At 37.3% G+C, this 20,607-nt stretch overlaps 1 protein-coding gene and 1 long non-coding RNA gene across 6 annotated transcripts in view; one reads left to right on the forward strand and one right to left on the reverse strand.

Moving 5' to 3' along the window:
- The window catches only part of LOC106879231 (tubulin alpha-1A chain), a 36,823-nt gene that overhangs the window by 12,075 nt on the left and 4,141 nt on the right, over positions 1-20,607 (reverse strand). The window contains exon 2 of the mRNA XM_014928719.2: positions 3,214-3,433. Within this exon, the coding sequence (XP_014784205.1) occupies positions 3,214-3,433 (220 nt within the window). The remainder of the gene's footprint in view (positions 1-3,213; positions 3,434-20,607) is intronic.
- Positions 8,009-20,607, forward strand: part of LOC106879232 (uncharacterized) — a 35,920-nt gene continuing 23,321 nt past the window's right edge. For 2 of the 5 annotated variants that reach the window (XR_001410608.2, XR_001410607.2), the window contains exon 1: positions 8,014-8,714. This is a non-coding gene — a long non-coding RNA (uncharacterized LOC106879232). Of the gene's footprint in view, positions 8,715-20,607 lie in introns of all 5 variants that reach the window. The other 3 variants (XR_001410609.2, XR_008263429.1, XR_001410606.2) reach the window with 3 other exon arrangements.

Below are 20,607 nucleotides of genomic sequence, written 5' to 3' on the forward strand. Positions count from 1 at the left end.
TATGTATGTATACATATATCTAACGTTGAGATGGTTATTGAAATTGAAGTTATTGAAATCATTTTAAAGGAAATAATTCTTTTATTTTTTGTCAGCCAAACAAAGAATACATGTTTAGATTATTAGAAAAAAGAAAAACGAAACGAGCGATTAAAACATAACGGAAAAAAACTCAACGGCACATTGCATTACACTTTAGTGTAATAATCTGGGGCCACATTGGTCATTACCTTGAATCATCCATTATTTCTCAGGTTTTCTTTCTCTTCTTTCTTAAGGGCCACCACTAACCCTGTTCATTTTTATTTCTTTAAATTCAACTTTCTTTGCCTAGATAATATTAGCAGCCTCTACCACATGTTTTAATAAGTACCTCCAATGGCGTACTGACAATCTAGTTTGTTTTGCAGATGTGTCGTAGAGACACCCTACCCAGAAATTATTGTTGTTGTTGTTGCAGATGTTGTTTCCAAAAACTTCCTACGACTTCCACATCCTAAAATGTTAAACCTTGCAACATACGGGAGAGGATGATACATGACATTAAAGAATTTGATTAAAGATAAAACTGTTCAAACAACTAGTTTGTTAAGTCCTCGAACATTCTTTTTTAGATCTGATTTGATACTTAAAATGGAACAGCTCCTGAGTGTGTGGATCGATGATGACACCTAGACGTAACATGCCGATAAATACCTTGGCTATTTAAACTAAAACTAAGTTTGTACGACGGTTTGCAGAAAGTAGAACGAGTAACTTCTAATGCAAAGCAATTTCTTGTTAATAAAAGCTGATTTGAAAGGTTTAAGAGGCACTTTATTTTTGTACATTAAAATGAACAAGGAAACAGCCACTCCTGTAAAATAGTTGTTACTAGTTATTCGGAGGAGCAGAACAAAATATTTGTTAGAGGAGGTTGTACACCAAAACAAGTGCATGATGTTGATGAAACCGGGATTCTCTGGAAGCAAATGATTATTGGTAAAGAAAAATCAGCCCCAGTCTTTGAAGCTTCCAAATATCGTCTAACGCATTTTTATGAGTGGGGTGGGGTACTGCTGAGGAATGAAATTAAAGCCCCTTACTTGTAGTTCACTCTGAAAACTGAAACGCATCCAAAGGCTATTTTAATGCAATCTATATTTGATTTCATGTTCAAATGAGAAGGCTTGGGTGATACAACGAGCTTTCTCTGAGATTGATTTACAAACATTTTGCTGTGTTATAGAAGAATATAGTCTCATGATTAATATTTACAACAAAGTATAGCTCCTTTTAGACAATTCACAAGTGACCATAAATTATCTTTTTGATGATGAGTGAGTTGAATATATCCCTAAGAACACAATTTCCTTGGATAAAGAAGTGATAGCTAACTTCATCGATATGTTACTTTAGAATAACTCGTAAATACAATTGATAGGTAAGTTAAAACCTATAGTTCGACTTTTAGAAAATATTTAGTATTATAGAAGCTGTAATTATTATAGCCGAGTCATCGTATGAATTGAAACCTTCAGCTTAGAATAGTGTTTGGCAAAAATACAATCAGATTGTATCCGTAAGGTTAGGGTTTCTATCCGTGAAGAGTTTTTTTTTTTTTCAGGAGAAAGCCTATGTCAGGTGCAACATTGCGAGACTAGAAAATGGTGCAAGGTTTGAAGAAGTCGTCGGTTGAGTTAGGATCGAATCGACCTTAAAGAATATAGCTAAATAATGGACTTTGCTGATAACATGATCCTAAACCTGAACGTAAAATAAATAACTAGAGGAATTCATAATGAGCTCAGTTTTTACACTGATCTGTACAAACAGAAGATACGTCGTAAACGCCTCACAACTTTGGATATGTTCTTTACTCCTTCAACAGATACAGATGATGATGATGGTCACGATGACGATGACGATGATGATGATGACGTATAACAGGGGTGTCAAACTTGTTTGGTTTTAAGAACCGGATTAAATCATAAACTAGCTACCAAGGGTCGGATAACAACAATTATCCTTAAAACTCAATTCATAACGTAGGCCAAAGTAAATGGATAATGGGGACAATAAACATTATAATAACTTTATTAACAATGAAGAAAGGAAAGAATATGAGGTGTCAACAAAGTTTGTGCGCAGAAATGTGTGGAAATATCCATATGGTATACATAGATTATTAAGAAAGAATCCCTAGAGAAAAAGCAGAGATAGAAATTGTCCAAATAAAAGTATACAGTTCTTGAGATGACCAATGCTTGATAGAAAGTTGGTATTGTTTCAGTTGTAGAATTTTTCAATATTGTTCACACTAGTGGAATCCATTTGGCTAAACACATGCGTAAATTTGAAACATAAGTTGACTCAACGTTACAGATAAAGTGAAGGGGAAATAGGTCACATCATTTAGTATCTGGTTTCGAAAGTTTTTCCATTGGTTGAGATATATAAAAAACGTCCCTTAACGAGCACTGATTCGACTAATCTGTACTGATGTTATCACGGTTCTAGCCGAGCTCAGGCTCTGAACACATGCTAGTGACACACATTTAACATAATAATTAAAAAGTATTTAATGATAATTTTTATTTAAAAAATTGAGTCAGGGAGGGCTAAACATAGCTGCAGGACATACGTTTGACACGCCTTCTCTACAAAACAGAAGATAGTACTCCTCTTCCTTTCAGTAATTTCTATTTTACCAATTCTCTTTACGCTGCAGTCAACATAATTTGTGATGAGTAAGTATCGTAATAGGATATGACTGTATTCTCATTCATTCCCTTACATTTTTCTTTTCAAATGATCTTACGTAAACTGTGCTGCGTATTTCAAATGATCTTACGTAAACTGTGCTGCGTATTTCAAATGATCTTACGTATACTGTGTTGCGATATTTTAATATCGTAGAATCCATTCGGATGAACAGGTACATAAAATTGCAAAGATAAATAAAAAAAACAGACAAAAACTCCTGCTTGATTCAGCGTGTATAGACAGAGTGAAGAAGAAATAGATCACATCTTTTGATATATGAATTCATGCACAAAAGATGTATTCTTTTTTCCGAATGAACTCTGTCAGAATGCATCTCAGTTTGTAATGTGGAAATCAATGAGAAAATAGGTTTCGCATTACAGAATTCCGCATAGCAACAATATTTAAAAGAATACAGGATACTGTAACGCGGGAGAGGCCAGAATTTTAGATATTTGTAATACTTACCAACAACAGTTGGTTCCAGGTCAACAAAGACCGCTCTGGGGACATGCTTCCCAGCCCCAGTTTCACTGAAGAAAGTACTAAACGAATCATCTCTCCTCGGTTTCTTATCTGAAGGTACTTGACCATCAGGTTGAATTTTGTGTTCAAGACAGTAGAGTTCCCAACAAGCATTACCAATTTGTACACCTGCTTGTCCAACGTGGATACTGATACATTCCCTCTGAAAGAAATAAAGGAATACATGGTTATAACTATGATGTACCTTTAATTTCTACGAGATGCGCCCCAGTCTCAACCGAAGACGTCAAGGGAGAAAAGTTTTTACATATAAAGATACAAACAGTTGAGGTGTCATACAATTGAAAAACTGATGTTTGTGTGTTATAAAAACATTATTCCTTTGTTATAAAATTTATAATAAAACTGAATGAATGAGATTGTATTAAACTAGAGTCGATTCGATCAACCAAACTCCTTTACATGTAAGTGATCATATGCCACCACAAGAAATAATTCAACAGCAATATTATAGTTTACCATGCCAGAAAATTCTATAAAAATAAAGATAAATAAAGATACTAATGTCTTTCCTTGGTCTCAGAATTTCTGATGAAATTGTAAGAGTACCGTCTTGGACAGTCGTAGACCGGGCGGTGCCCTTCCATCTCCAAGTCTGACCACAGAAGATCTCTTGCTAGAAATGAGAAACAGACAGATAGAAGTAGGAGAATCGATCCTAGTAGAGGACTGGTGCTTTATTTATCGATCATGACAAGCAAAGTTGACTTCAAGTGTAGCGTAGACTCTCTATATACGTACATTCGAACGTAGCAGGGAACAGCTAGCCTTCGGCCGGTGTTTGTATCCCGTTGAGTCCACTACTCTGATTGGTTGGTATTGGTGCAATTTATCTCTTACTCTGTTGTGCCAACTGACTGCGGATAGCCAGTCAGAGGTTTTATATAGCATCACGTGAACAACCTTTTTCGAACCCTTTTCGGGCCTACTGATCCTTATAAAAACCCAGCTTTTTCCTCATTATACATCTTTGGTTCCTCCTTTTAAGGTCTCGCCACTGACCACACAAGACACAACCACTTCCAGCGACAACCCCACAGCAGCCACGTCGAGACTTACCAACTTCGTCCAACAGCATTCAGCGACCTCCACCTCTGTCCCCGCCATCATCCTAACGTCAACATCTTTACGTACACAACTCAAACAAACAACTCGCCCATGTTTCAACACTTCTCTGTTCGTGAATTACTTCACCATGAATCAACAGTGAATATACAACCTGCGAGAACTCCCGTACCAAATGACCCAAACAGCAACATCACAGTCACAACTTCACGTATGACATGTACCTATAACCGCTCAGCATCACGGCCGCAACTTCTTGATACAGTATTTCGACTGCCGTGTACAATTGACTACGAACAAGTATTCTCATTCTTGCGTCTATGGACTTCTCACTTCGATGGCTATAGACTCTTTCACTGTCTTTTTCTTCATTGCCATTCCCATATGTTCTTCACACGCACATACATCTATACTTACACACACACATACATTTTGTTCTCATGACAGTCTGTCTATTATTCTGTATACATGACACATACACAGACACATTGTTTACATATCAATAAATCTTCTCTTAACTATTCTACTCGGTTGTGTCTCTTTTCCCATCTGGCACTTATGTAGTATTCATTTTATATTTATTGTATCGACCGCGTGATGTACTAAAGAGCCATTCTCATCACATCACATCGCACTGTCTTTACACAAGTTGTTTGAACTCACAAGGCAAAGAGCCGAAACGAATTCCAACAGGCAATCTATCTGATACGAACTTCTCAACCAAATCATCTATAAAGACATTGTTATAGATGGACATGCCAGAAAAAAAAATATTTGATAGTGAGTGTTTTATGATTATAATTTATAGATCGGTGGTTACCAGAATCAGTAGATTGCCGTACAAATGCTTTATCGTATCTAGTTACGTCTTTTACTCGTATCTTGCTATTAATACCGCTCTGGCCAAAATACCTGACTCTTAAACAGCCTAGTCCACCGTGTTGCAATAAATTGATACGAACTATTTATGAGCAACTCACTTCGATCAGCAGTAACCTCTAAAACGTATAACTTCAGTAAGTAGTAAAGTCTTTAGGCTATGACCTCTGTATGCAGTACCTTCCATAACCTTTGATCTCTATAACGAATGACGTAGCAGCACTGTAAAATTAACAAATGTTTCATTCCAGCACTATTTTCCGTTTCTACTTTGATGCAAACATGATCCCTGTCATGATAACGGAGGTAGTCCATATAAAGTCTGCACTATGGTCTCTGCTACCAAAACCAACTTCCACTGTACTTATCCTTAGAGGGTGAATTTCAGTAGGTGTGTAATAATAGCACGAATTCCTATTGCGTTCCACGGAGAATACACGCTATGTCTTATTTGATTTCCAATTTAGGCACAAGGTGTAAAGTTTGGCCGGAGGTGGGAGGTTAGTCTGTTTTATCGTCCATGATACTTGATTATCTTTTTATTTTATCGACCCCCAGAAGATTGAAAGGAAAATTTGACCTTTGAGGGTTTTAAACTCAGAACGGTAAGAGCCGGAAGAAATATCCGAAGGTATTGTGTTCGATACTTTAACGATTTTGCAACTCCACCACCAGCGCCGTCTTAGCAGCATTATAGGCCCCACCTCCTGTCAAATCACTGCACTGGGACCTATAGTATTTATTGACAGCAATCCACAGCATACGCGTATAAGAATTGGACTCCTTGCCCTGTAGGTAACTGTCCCGTGACCCCATCCCTTAAGACGGCACTGTCCACCACCCTTGTTAAATCTAATAACGGTTCTTTTTTAGGCACAAAGCCAGCAATTTTGTTGGGAGGGTGTGTCGATACGATTTACACCAGTATTTGACTGGTACTTTACTTTATTGACCCCAAAAGTAAAAATGGTAAAGTTGATCTCGGCGGGATTTGACCTTAGAATGTATAGCGCTGGACCAAATGTCATGTGATGTTTTTTCCGACGCCCTAACAATTCTGCCAGTTCGCTGTCCTTGCTAATTCTAATAATGGTTTCAAATTTTGGCACAAGGCCAGCAATTTCGGGGGAGGGTGTAAGTCGATTACATCGACCCCAGTGTTCAACTGGTACTTCTTTTATCGACCTCGAAAGAATGGAAAGCAAAGTCAACCTTGACGGAATTTGAACTCAGAACGTAAAGACGGACGAGATGCCACTAAGCATTTTTCCCGGCATGCTAACAATTCTGCCAGCTCGCCACCTTTTTGTTAATTCTATAATGCTATGTTAGCATCTTCTACAATTGAAATACCATTTATGTTACCCGTGCGGGAGACTGACTGTCTTTCATTTCCAACACCTGGCGTCATTAAAGGATTGTTTCCGTTTTATTTCTTAAATATTAGTGCTAGCTTTAAAAATATTTCCCCCAGTCTTTTAAAGATTGTTATTTTGTTCCGTTGAAGATTGGCATGTCTACAAAATAATGTGTTGAAATTTGGTGTGTCTTTAACACTGATGCTTGGACAATAGACTCTCACATCTTTGTCCATATGTACAAATGTCATAAGCAGCCAGATTGGTAGGGTGCTGCACTTATGCTTAAATAAACAGTGATTCGAATCCTGACGCTGGCGTTGTATTGAGTTCATCATCACAACATTGAATTCTTGCTGGCTCAATCTACATAGCTTCAAATAAGTGTTAAAAAAAGTACACATCATTGTTGTAAGTGACGTTTCAATAGCTTCTTCTGAATTAAGTTTTTTTTTTTTTTTTATGTGCCTGCTAATTTCAGAATTCTTCTTTTTAACCTTACCATTTCCAATCAAATGAAGATTCAATAGAAATGAATTGTCGTTGTCTAAACTATATCAGCTTATAGTAAACAAATCATTGTCTTTTATTATTTATTTTACCACCTTCCCAGTGAGTAACATCAGAGTTTCTTTTAATGCTAAACTATTGTTGTTGTTTTCCCTCAAGTTAATCCTGTTCGAACAAGCATGTGATTAAAAGCATTTCAGCTGTGATCATCTCGTCTATTTTTCAGATGTATATCGTTTCAAGATCTATATTATCCAATGCGTTGAAACAGTAGCGGCTAATTTCAGGTAGATTTAGATGCTATTCCTAACAAGTCGATCCGTGATATAAAAGTTCTTCATTGTCTTGTGTTATACGAGTTGAAGCACTCAATCGTAGATAAGGCAGATCATCCAAAGAGACAAAGTTTCATTGTCACTTTGTAATTGTCAGATATTTTATTATATATTTTATAAAATATCCAAAGTGGTTCCCTAGAAAAGGAGAATTATTTGAAGCTTAATCTTTCGAGTAAAACCTTTCATTAGAAAGATATAAATTCTGTAATAGATTAGCATCCTGTCACAATAAGAGGTAGCTTAAACCTATGGAAACATTGGTAAGTTCCAGTATATTGCAATAATTTTTGGTGGTGTTGGTAGTCGCAGCAGCAGCAGCAGTAGCAGTAGTAGTAGTAGTAGTAGTAGTAGTAGTAGTAGTAGTAGTAGTAGTAGTAGCAGCAGATAAGACAAGAAGAAAGTTAATATAAAAAATATTTATAATGAAACTCTGTGCCCATATCATCAGACTTTCTAAGTGACCGTAATTTATTCGATCATTTCATTATCAGACCCATTAATTCACATGAAGTGATGACGTAAGAAATTCGCATACAATAATCAATAACTTTATACACATCAATAGTCATAAGTAATATGTGACGTCATTGGAAGTTTTGCAGATATACGTGAAAAACTGTTCAGTAATAACGTTTTCTACTGATATATATGCCACAATGTTGTACACTGGTAATTCATTAATTGAAACTAATGCAACACCTAAGAGGTTGTACACTAATACCACACCGACAATGTTGTATACTCATACTATGCCAAAAATGCTATACACAAACGCTATACATTTAAGATTGTACAATAATAGAAAATCAGAGATGTCGCAAAAGGACATCACTTCGACCTCATTGATTTTTAGTGGCTCACCGAAGTCATCCAACAGTGACGCATCACCAGCAAAATAATTTACAACGAGCTCAACTTTCACCAGAACCACGCCAGCAAGATTGAAAACCTATGCGACACCAGTGACAATGTGTAACAATTGATTGGATTTTGATTGAGATATCAATGAATGTTTTGGGTTGGTTGGAAATTCCAGAAAAGATGTCTTTGCAATCATTATTTGATTATCTCTAATTGTTTAACATTCTTTTGAGTAAGAACGACACGCCTCTCCAACTTTTGTGTAAGACGAATTATTATAGACGAATGACTCTCCGTAAATGAAGCATCTACATGATGCTTAATGAAGAATATATAGATATATATAACTTTAGTGGTTTCCCATAACCGGGATACAGGGAGATTTAAACTTAGAACTAAGGAAAACACAACGGTAAGCCCGACCTACGTATATAGTATTTATTTATAATCAGCCATAAACATAAAACGGTACAAATGATGGATGCTCTACCGACTTGCTCGAGCATCTAACCCTGAATATTATTTGTTCTTCATGTTATTGATTAAGACGAGAATCAAAATCAACGCCGAACAACGTGCGAGAGTATCGAGCTTTCTGCTGTTTTATCCATCCCTTTAATAATCATTGATTCTCCCAGTAAGCACTGGTTTATTCAAATGTTAAAATATAGGATGTATTTTCTTGGATGACTTTGTAATTATTTTGATGTATGCATGCAGAATAGCATCAACGTTAGTAATTATGGTGTTGTGAGATTATGAAAAACCTTGAATCTATCTTTTTATGGAAATAGTTCCATTAGACTCTTTTAAAGTTTGTAAAAATGTGGGTTTGCTTTTTTACAATGATATGTAACTGTGTTCGAATGATGAATTGGTTGGTATCCCAAGTAAAATTAACGATTTGTGTGTCTGCGTGCGTGCGTGCGTGTGTGTGTGTGTGTGTGTGTGTGTGTGTGTGTGTGTGTGTGTGTGTGTGTGTGTGTGTGTGTGTGTGTGTGTGTGTGTTTGTTTCCGTAAAGTTACAGAAGTGGTTGGGGTTACTATGAAAGTGTTGTCGGGGGAAAATATTGTAAGTAGGCTTGACAAGGTGTGTATGTCTGTGAGTTGTATGTATGTATGCATGTATGCATGTATGTATGTATGTATGTATGTAAATTAATTTTTGCATGGAAAAGTTTAACAGTAATTTCGAAGTTTCAACAAACTGTCATACTAATAATGGTCAGCTAAAACTTCCAAGTCAATGTCAACCTTTTTTGTAAAGATAAAGATGTACCCTACTAAAAAGTACTGAGTGGTCGTTCAGTTCAATGCTAAATTACTTTTATAAGGCTTCACATTCAAACAAGGCATATGTGTGCGTGAGTGTGTATTCATATTACTGTGCTTTGTAATACTCTTTTTATTTTTAAAGTCTGCATTTCTAGTGTAATGGTCGTTTCCTATTACTTTACGAATGTAATTTCTGATGTCTATATATTAAATTCAAGTTGCTTTGTGTTGTTTTTATGCATGTTACAAGACCGACTGCATATTGAAGGAGTCTGTCTAACCTGATCTGAGTCTAATTCAGAATTCTGAGTGTTAATATTTAACATAGAAATCCTAAATGACCATAATGCTGTAGAGAAGCGAGCTGAAAAGTTAAGGAATTACATTAACTTAGGTGTTGAGTCAAAGACTGTGAAAGAAATACGTCTATTGTCCCGTTTAAAATTAATACAACTGAAACGATACACAACTATTATTGTGAAGACATTTTCAGGTTACCCCTAAGGATTTACTTGATATATTCCCTCAATATAACAATACGAGCGACAGCTTATATTATTATTATTCATGGAATTATCGAGAGTGGCGAGCTGACAGAATCGTTAGCGTATGGCATTTCTTAGCGGCATTTCTTGCGGCGTTTTACGATCGGAGTTCCATCCTGCCAAAGTTAAATTTGCCAGTCATCCTCTCGGGGTTGGTAAAAGAAAGTACCAGCCAAGTACTGGAGTCGATGCAATCCATTTTCCCCCTCTTCTAAATACTGCTGGCCTTATGCCATACATAGAATTGATTATGTAATTAACGACTTGACGTTATGGGAGTTAAGAAATGTGACGTCATTCCATTTGTAATCGGGACAATCATCTCTGTAAAGAAATAGACATGTTATATTGAAGGAGAGACAGGGGCACATTGCAGGCAACAGCAGTACATAGTTGGGTAAGTGTCAGAATGTTTTAATCAAGCTTTTTGTTATTCATGAGTATAGCACAATGAAGTACTGTTCCTGCGTCTGATTCAATACTGCTGCTACTCATTCAGACATCCAAGATTCCCCCCCCACACACACACACATACACAATGAGAACAGCTACCTAACTGAATGTCAAAGTTTCTAACCAACACACTCTAGCCTCTTACCCATAACTGTACTCTGTCTTCTCGTGACTTTTTTTTCTACTGCTAATTGTATGACCTCTGTTCTTTGGAATTGATTGGTCTCACTCCAGCTCCACTCAGGCACTCAACAAACTTGTCTCACTTCTCGGCAATTATATTCTATTCCACTCGGGTTCTGCACTAACCACTATGCCCCTTTTAGACTATAGCTTGTGGTCGTCAACTCTTGGAATTCTCGGTTTGTAGGTATTTTTTTCTATTTTCGAAGCTTCGACCAATGGTATTTTGGAAGCAACAGTTTCTAATTTCTGATGTCTGTTGTTGTCGTTGTTTTTTTTGGTTTCTGTCTCTGTTTTCTAGCTTCCAAGTAGTTCTTTGTCCCATTTGTACAAAAACTGCCCTTTCTACTCTGAACCGCTTATGTCATTGGTTTCCTTTCCCGCTGACAATGTAGCTTCGTTGTCTTCCGGAATAGCTTCGTTGTCTTCCGGAGTATTCAAGGTTTGCATACCGATACAGAACCACCCGATCACCTTTTCTTCCCTATCAACTCTGCGATACCCACCTGCGTGTATTGTACTGCAAAGGGGATAGAAAAACGAAAGGGCATTGTCTTTGTTAATGTCCCTGGTTGTGACCCTTGCACAGCGTTGTCAGTGAGCAGCTGCATGGTGCATCAGTTCGGTCTCGCAACTCGTCCTTAGTCTTGAATACCAAGCACATGCTCCCTTATGCCCTGCCCTGATGGATGGAAACCACGTTGTTCCATGCATCAGCCAGGTTTTCTTTCAGTTGAACCTTTGAGGACATATGGAAGCACTCCTCTATTTTTGAAGGAAACATAAGTATGTCACTTTTCTCCTTGCTTTTCCCTGGAGGTATTCCTCGAGCAAGAATGTACAGACTCATGTAACGTACTTCTGCCATGTCCTTGCCTTTTCCGAGAGTTGATCTATATCAATCACCTCCCTCTGATTAGCTTACAAGTTAATTACTATTGTTCTTAAGAGCTGTTAGAATTATTAAGTTTTCATTCGTTAAAGTGTGCTGCGTGTTCAGATATATTTATTTTCTTTACTTTTCTTTTTTCACTTTGTTTTTTTTTTACACTCAGTATTATTGTTTTCAAAAATATTGGGGTCGGGGTGGGGTCATAATCAGTGCTATTTCGTTTGTTACCAGCACTCCCTTGGAAGAAGTCAGATTAAATTATTAGTAATTAGCATTTTTAGGGAAAATAATATAAATATCTACAAGCCAGACGTTTTCTCTACTGCAGACCTCCAAAGGTTCCGAAGACTATTCTGTACAAAATAATACGACATAAAAATTACTTTCTTTCATTAAATAAATCCAGTAAAATCTAACTTTTCGCGGAGCTATTTCAAAGACGGCCGTATATTTCAACAAGCAGCAGCAGCAGTAGTAGTAGTAGTAGTAGTAGTAGTAGTAGTAGTAGTAGTAGTAGTAGTAGTAGTAGTAGTAGTAGTAGTAGTAATCCTCTATTCACATGATAATCCAGACAAATATTTTTACAAAAATGGAAACAATGAACAGTAAAATACAAACTGGAGAAAAAAAGAGAGAAATTGGAAAAAGCAATAGAAATGATTAAAAAGTCAAAATAATCAAAAGATAGTTTGATTCACAATATTCCCAAGATAAAAACGGAGAGGAAAATCAGTCTCCTACTGGTAACCTGCAAGACTCAACAAAAGAGATGTTAGCCAGGGCAAAAGTCGATATTTCAAAAGCTGTGGGCTAAAAGCAGAAACGAAATTTGCTTTAAGCAGCACAAGGCTAATGCCAAGCCACGAATAATTACCACAACGAGGCATTGCATCACTTATGGCTACCACGTCCTTGCCAAGTTGGAATATATTGACAGAAATGATCGAATAAATAACGACAATACTTCGATGTGAAGACGGGTGTGATGTAAGCGTGTATCAAACACGGCACGTGACAATGATCTGAACGTAAGCATATGGGACATGCCTATCCAGGCCTGATAGGAGATCAAAGTAAACCGTCCAGATATAATTGTCAAGCACGGGAACAAATATATATGTATTCTGCCAGACACCACGAATAAAGCATTGCCTGGATGAAGGCATCGAAACTGTCATGGTACATGGATTTTAAATTTTAAATAAGCAAGATGAGGGGTATGAAAGTAAAAAACAATAATGGTAACTAGCATACTCATTCTTAATATGTCCCAGTAGATTTAACTTGAATATGCTAACCATTGCAGAACAGCTTCTTCTTTTCGACAAATTTGTGTTCATAACACACTCGATTCATTTGCGTAAGGAGACTTTGGGTCATCCGGTGTTTCGATATAATTGTGTTTCGTCAGTCAAAGGTACTCCTGACTAATGAATCTAAGAGTTTGTCATTCCTTTTTACAACTTCATCAAACAAATTACTTGCTGATGCACACTGATATCTACCAACTGATTCGAACATGACTGTGCTAATCGCTGGAGTACTAGGCTTGAATTTTAAAATGAATAAAACATCAAAATCATGCCAGAGTCAGACGTTTCACACACTGTAATAGATAACCCTGACACAGCCCACATCCCTGCAAGAGAGTAGCACAACTCAAACAGTACACTTTGTACACGCAACATGAATCTTATACAATCATTATCCAATAAAATAACACTAGACAACACGTACAACACATACTCTATAGAATCAATACCTTATAGACACACACAATACATACGCAACACAACCAACATCTGATAAAACAACACAAAACGTACAACATGTTACTCATTATAGACTCAACACAGCCATCATTACTAAATTATATAATACTATACATGCACTGCACATACTCTACGCAGTCAGCATCACCAAACAATATAACACCATATGTTTCCAATACAATCATTATCCAATAAAACAACACAAAAGACATAATTCATGCTCTAGTATAATCGATACCCAACATTACAACACCAACAACTCGCACAGCTAAGCTTCTGCGCAGATGCCACCTTTGAGAATGATGATGACGATGATGATGATGATGATGATGATGGTGGTGATGAAGAAGAGATAAAAAGAAAATCTCTATTGGGATATTGATTTCTGGTGATATAGCAGGACAGTTTTATTAGGAAAGGAAAAATAATCGATCTCAGTACATGACTGGTATTATTTTACCCAGCCCGGTGGTGTTGAATAGTTAAATAGATACTGACAGGATGTGACAAGTAACGTACTGAAGTATTAAATCATACAGCCCAATTTTCTACTGTCACGATGAGTAGTGTAACCAGAATGAGTGCCGCCCGGAGCAATCCTTAAGTTTGCTGTCCCACTCCCCGAGCACCCAAGCCTTTATAATATTATACAGCAAACCCAAAAGTGCTGTCTCCATATAAGCATCACTCGAGGCGAACCTCCCCCCCCCCCACTGGTCCCCTCTACCTAGCTACGCTTCTAGTCACAGTCACTGTTCTCACCCTCATAGATATCGGTTTCAATTTTTTGGCACAAGGCCAGCAATTATGGGGGTGTGGGTAAGTCGATTACAGCGACCCTGAGAGAAAGAAAGGCAAAGGCTACTTCGGCAGAATTTGAACCCAGAACGTAAAGATGGGCGAAATGCCGACAAGCACTTTGCCCTGCGGGCTAACGATTCCGTTATCCTTTCTCCCTAATAGATATTATTAGCATTTGTGAATTAAATCACAGGTTTTCGTTGTGTCCTTGTATGCTCTGAGTTCGAGTATCGTAGATGTCATTTGTTTTTCTTTGATTTTGGAGCGATACAACTATATATCAGTAATACATTAAAATAACATCTATTGATTACACTCTTCCTCTACAAAGTGTACCCCAGTGCCAAAGTTTGTATAGAACTACGTTATTACATGACGGACTTCTAACTTTGTCGTGTTGGTGATCCTGGACCGCTGACCTGGAGTGATTTTGAGTTTCAATTGGAGTTTTTGCACTTACCTAACTCCAGCAAGGTACTTGAGAAAAGCATCAATGTTACAACTTCACTTCGTCTTTTCTGTCCTTGAATTCCTTGATCATCGTGCACCCAGGCCTTGCAGGATGAAACCAATATTTATTTAGAACTTTATCGCACGTGCCACGAAGTGAGCTCTTGGCTATCCTTATTCGCCATCCGGTTTCTATTTCCAGTTGTAATATCGCTTATATCACAAATCACCTCCAAAAAGGCGTGCATGGATGTCATACGATCTCATTTCCTCTCTCCAATAAATGTGAATTCTGTATGGAACTATACAATATTAACGTAACAAGGTGAAGTTTGGGAACTGATACAGATAAAACACACAAGCTCATCTGATTAAAGTATTTTTACAGAAATAGATACAGTTTCCATAATGTAAATGATGCGATAAACGAAATTTTGTCTAAGATTTCTTAAAACTAATAAGCAAGCGCTGAAATTACCTTCATTCTATGAAAATATATGTAGACATTGCTTTAACTTTTCTAAATATTTTGATAACATGCATAGAAACAACATGAACTCTATGAGTCAACAAAAACAATGTAGTGGTAAATATACAAAAAGACAAGATGGTCACGTCTAGAACCCTTTTTGATAACAGGCCTGCTCGAGCGAGGCTGGTGCGAAAGGAAATAACAAGAACTACTTAATATGTATACTTTTTTTTTTAAAGATACGAGTTGTTCTAATAGAACTACCTTTTAATCTCTTAAAGAACTTTAAGAAAGCTAGAATTTAATGGACAGTAGAATCAATAGAACGTCGGATGTAATCCTTTCGACATTTAAATATGTCTGATCACGTTTTGAGTTCAAATACCACCGGAATAGAGTTCTGTCCTTTATACCTCTGTAGTAGATTAAATCAACTTATTCCACTCCTTGAATGTATTGTTTTGTATCAAACTTAGAAATTAATATTCTTCACAGCCACACGATGTGACTCGATTCAACAACCAGTTTTCTATTCCTGTACAAAGACCATTCCACTTAATCTAAACCACTGTTATATTTGTGGGAAAGTAGGAAAGTCACAGCATCCCATGAAATGTTGGATTTTGTGCATAACGGAAAGAATATAATATCATTTGTACATAAGGCAGCGAGCTGGCAGAATCGCTAGCACGCCGAGCAAAATACTTTGCAGCATTTCGTCTGTCCTAACATTCTGTGTTCAAATTCCGCTGAGGTCGACTTTGCCTGTCATCCTTTCAGGGTCGATAAAATAAGTACCAGTCGAACACTGGGGCGATGTAATCAACTTACCCCTTCCTCGAATTGGCTGGCCTTGTGCCAAAATTTGAAACCACTATTATCTGTACATTTTGTATTCAATAAGATTTATTGAACCCTAAATTTACATATCAATATTCAACGAATAAACGTACATTTCCATTAGATAAGACATTTATATCTTTAAATTTTATAAGTATACAGAATAAATGGGATTTGTGACGTTCACGTCTCTGTGAAGTGAAATTCACTCATGTCAACAGAGCCGTAGCCGGGTCCGACTGAATTCATACACTATAGCCCTTGCCTTTTCAACAGATGATACTGAGTTACATTATAGAATTGGTTCCTGGATGGTAGAACAATTCAGTCGCACCATGATCTCTTACAAAAAAAAAAAGAAAAGAAAAGAAAAGAAACAAAAATACATGACTTTTAAATCTTTTTATTACTTCGAAATTAATTTCTTAATCATTTTTTGTTTGTTTCCTATGATGTTCTGCTGTCTGAACCAGCTCTCTTAACCAACAAAACACTGATTTCTTATATTGACACAAGGTTGCAAATGTGTAGAGTGGTTTAGTTGATAGAATGTCCTTCAATACATGTCTCGTATTTATTTTATCGACATAGGAAGAAAAGTAAAGTTTATTCGGACAAGATTTGGACACAAAGCGCAGATAAAATAAATTAGTGAAAGCCATCTCATCTTGCACTCAAAACATTTCTCTGTAGCGTAGCCAGGTATAGGCGCGGGGACGTTCCACCCCGGCTGACGCTTTTATGAGGGTGGCACTTTTGGGTCTGCTGTATAAGCCGTGTCTATTGTATTGAAATGCAATTTTTTTTTCAAGTGGGGACACTAGTTTTCGATTTAGAATAACTAATGGAATTTTATGCGATGTTGTGACATTAGTATTTTTCCACAGATGTAATAGTGGTTTAGGTGATGTGGAATGGTAGTAAACGGGAACAGAAAACTGGGAGGTACCGTGAATAACTGCGCAGAGTAATAACGGTGGGCTGCAAACTCATGGGCTGCTCGGGTGGCACCATCTTGCTACATCACTGCTTTTTTGTTGTCTCCCTAAAAAAAACAATCGGTCGTGTGTACGGGCATAGAATACTAACATATACTTGCGCGGTAGAACTGGGACCACTTTTATAAATAATACCCAATAAATTTCTATACTATAATCAATGCAATTGAGTGTCTCTTCCTAACCCCAAATCAATAAGGATGGTCTCCTGTTGATGTATAAACAATGTTTCACATCTGCAAAACATAAGTAAAGAACTTACGTTTTAAGGTTGTCTGTAACAACCAATGAGGCACATAAATGATATACATTATTATTTTCTTTGGTTTTGAATTAGTTAAACCTTGGTTCAGTGTATGTTGACATATGTATGGGAAGGCGCACGGCACAGTGGTTAAAGCGTCGAGTTCTCAATCGTAGGTTGTGAGTTCGATTTCTAGACCGGCCTGTGTTTGTGTTCTCGATCAAGACACTTTATTTCACGTTGTTCCAGTTCACTTAGCTGTAAAACTGAGCTGCGACGTCGCTGGTACCAAGCTGTATCAGCCTTTGCCTTTGCCTTGAGTAACATTTGTGGCGTTGAGAGCGGGAAACTGGTACGCATGGGCGACTGCTGGTCTTCCACAAACAACCTTGTCCGGACTTGTATCTTGGAGGAGAACTGTCTAGGTGCAATCCCATGGTCATTCGTAACCGAAGGGGTCTTTACCCCTATGTACGGGTCACACCTATGCTTTTAATGCATACGCTGATATGCTAAAGGAAGTTAGGAAACATTGTACAGAGACTTGAGGTATCAATTACAGACTTGTTTTTATTGAACAAAACATTAAAAATATATATCTGTTTCAATGTGTAAAATATAAAATATGCATCTTTAACAACGCAGTGCGGATCAATAAAATAAACTGTTTGATATTTCTGTTATCAGTGATGTCCATCACTGAGTGGCCATTCTTACTGATTTTGGTAGGGGCAGTGACAGCCTATTGCATCGACCGCTGTGTATTTCAATATTCATCAACTGGAACTAATTTTACCGACCTCGGTTGGATGAAAGACAAAGGAGACATTTGAGAGATTTGAACCCAAATTGTGAAACGTCGTGGCTAAATAATCCTTTCTACTATAGGCACAAGGCTTGGATTTTTGTGGGAAGGGGGACAATCGATCACATTGACCCCACTACTTGATTGGTACTTAATTTATCGATCCTGGAAGGATGAAAGACAAAGTCGACCTTGGCGGAATTTGAACTCAGAGCGTAGCGACGGGCGAAATACCGCTAGGCATTTCGTCCACCTAACGATTTTGCCAGCTCGCCGCTTTGTCGTAGCTAAATAATGCCGATTATTTAGCTCTAACAAATCTTATTTGCCCTCCAATATAGATATGTACAGACACTGACACACCTATCTATTGAACTATTCATACACACTCTCTCACTCACTCCACTCATTCACTCACTCACGCATTCTCTCATTCATTCCCTCCTCATTCACTTACACTCACGCGCGCGTGCACACAGCCTGAGAAGGTCTCTGAGCAGGTATCGCCACGACAACTTTCTCATGGTCAATGCGACGATCACACGCTACACACCTTCCTTCCAAGCACTGCTGTAAACAGCAGAAGTGAGCTAGAACGTTAAAACTTAGTGCACTTGCCCAGTAAAGTTGAAGGTCAATCTTTGCCAAACGGCTTCACTCTGCGTGCTTTATCTTTGTTACTATGGCAACAGTCCGGATACTTGTTGATCAGACCTCGTATAATCTACTACTCACAATCAATTAGGGTTTAAATAAAAGCAGTAACAGCAACAACAGAAAAAGAATCTATTATGAATCATGTAGATAATATTTTTCTTATTTTTTTCAAATCTACATGTATTTAAGACTTCACTTTCTCCCCCACCCTCTCTCTCTCCTACTCTCTTCTCTCTCTCTCTCCCAGTCTCTTCTTTCTCTCACTCTCTTCTCCGCACGCATATTTAGACAAAGTTTCTATCATAAGCACAAGGCCAGAATTTTGGGGTTAAAAGGTTAGTCGACCATATCTACCCCTTGTAGGTGACTACTATTTTATGTTGTCGATCCTGGAAGAATCAAAGTTGTTTACCTTGGCGGGATTTGAACTCAGAAAAGAAAAAAATGACGTAAGATATTTTGTCCGACGCAGTAACGATTCTACCAATTCAATACTCAAGACACGTAAGAAATACAAATGTGCTTTACGCAACCGCTCGACTTACTAGAAATAGCAACCAAGTCTTCCTTAAATCACACTCTACAGTCATTAAAAAAAAGGGAAGGACGCGTTGGATAATAAAAAATTAACGTTTGAGTCATATATGGAGAACCTTCGATCAAAACCTGCTCGATTAAGACTGACCTGGCATACACAACTGTATGTATTTATAATTGGCTTTACCTGTGAACTAGTGGGTCTCAGCCATTTTTAACCAATGGACCCCTTTGATTCTTATTTTACTCGGCTGGACCCTCTTAACCATTCAATGTTTGAAAGGTCCTATTATATTTTCATAATCAAATACTTGGAATTGTATAAAAAAAAAAACTGTTAGAATATTTTGTACATTGCAGAAGTATAACCAGTTTATTGCCCAGAGATTTTAACAATAAAATTTATGGACCTTCAAGGGTCACACAGACCCCGGTTGAGAACCATTGTTGTAAATTATAGGATGAACGCATATAGCATTAAAAGCAGCGAAAAATACGAGAGAGCGGAGGCGTTGGGAGAAGGAGGAAGGGATGGAGAAGAAGAGAGAAAAACAGACAGACAAACAGACAGACAGACAGACAGACAGACAGACAGACAGACAGACAGACAGACAGACAGACGGCAGGCAGGAGGAAGGATAATAATGAGTAATAAAGAAACATAATAGAAAAGAAGAAAGAAATACGAAGTTGTTTCCAGCCACAGGAAAAGTAATTATTTATCGTCTGTGGATAAAGTCAAGATATTCCTGCCGGTCGGTCGGACGGCATGTCGGTCGGTCAATCGATGTCTGCTGCAACATCAAGCAGACAATTTTGCTACAAAAATTTCCAGACGTAATAGAAAACTTGAGCAAAAATCAAAATTCGAAACAGAATGACTTTCTTTTAAAAGAGATTATTCAGTGAAAAGCAGAACTTGGAAGGAAACACAAAGTGTGTATGATTATATATCGTGAGAAAACTTTGGAATGCGTTTTCAAAGTGTTGCTGAACTCATGAAGTTTAGAAACGCCTTGTTATATGTACGATTAATAAATATTTCTGAAAAATTAGCTACACAGACAGACAGTCACACACACACGCATACAGACAAATACACACACACACACACACACACACACATGTATGTATGTATGTATGTATATGTACACTTATATACAAACATACACATACACACACAAAGGTGTGTGTGTGTGTGTGTACACGTATGTATACGTGAGTATACCTTCAGGTATATGTATGTATACATATATGCGTGTATGTGTATATACATATATATGTGTATATATATATATATATATGTATATATATGTGTGTGTGTGTGCATATATATATATATATATATATACATATATATATATATATATATACATATATA

This window comes from Octopus bimaculoides, chromosome 2, assembly GCF_001194135.2.
Source record: "Octopus bimaculoides isolate UCB-OBI-ISO-001 chromosome 2, ASM119413v2, whole genome shotgun sequence".
Lineage (NCBI taxonomy): Eukaryota > Metazoa > Mollusca > Cephalopoda > Octopoda > Octopodidae > Octopus > Octopus bimaculoides.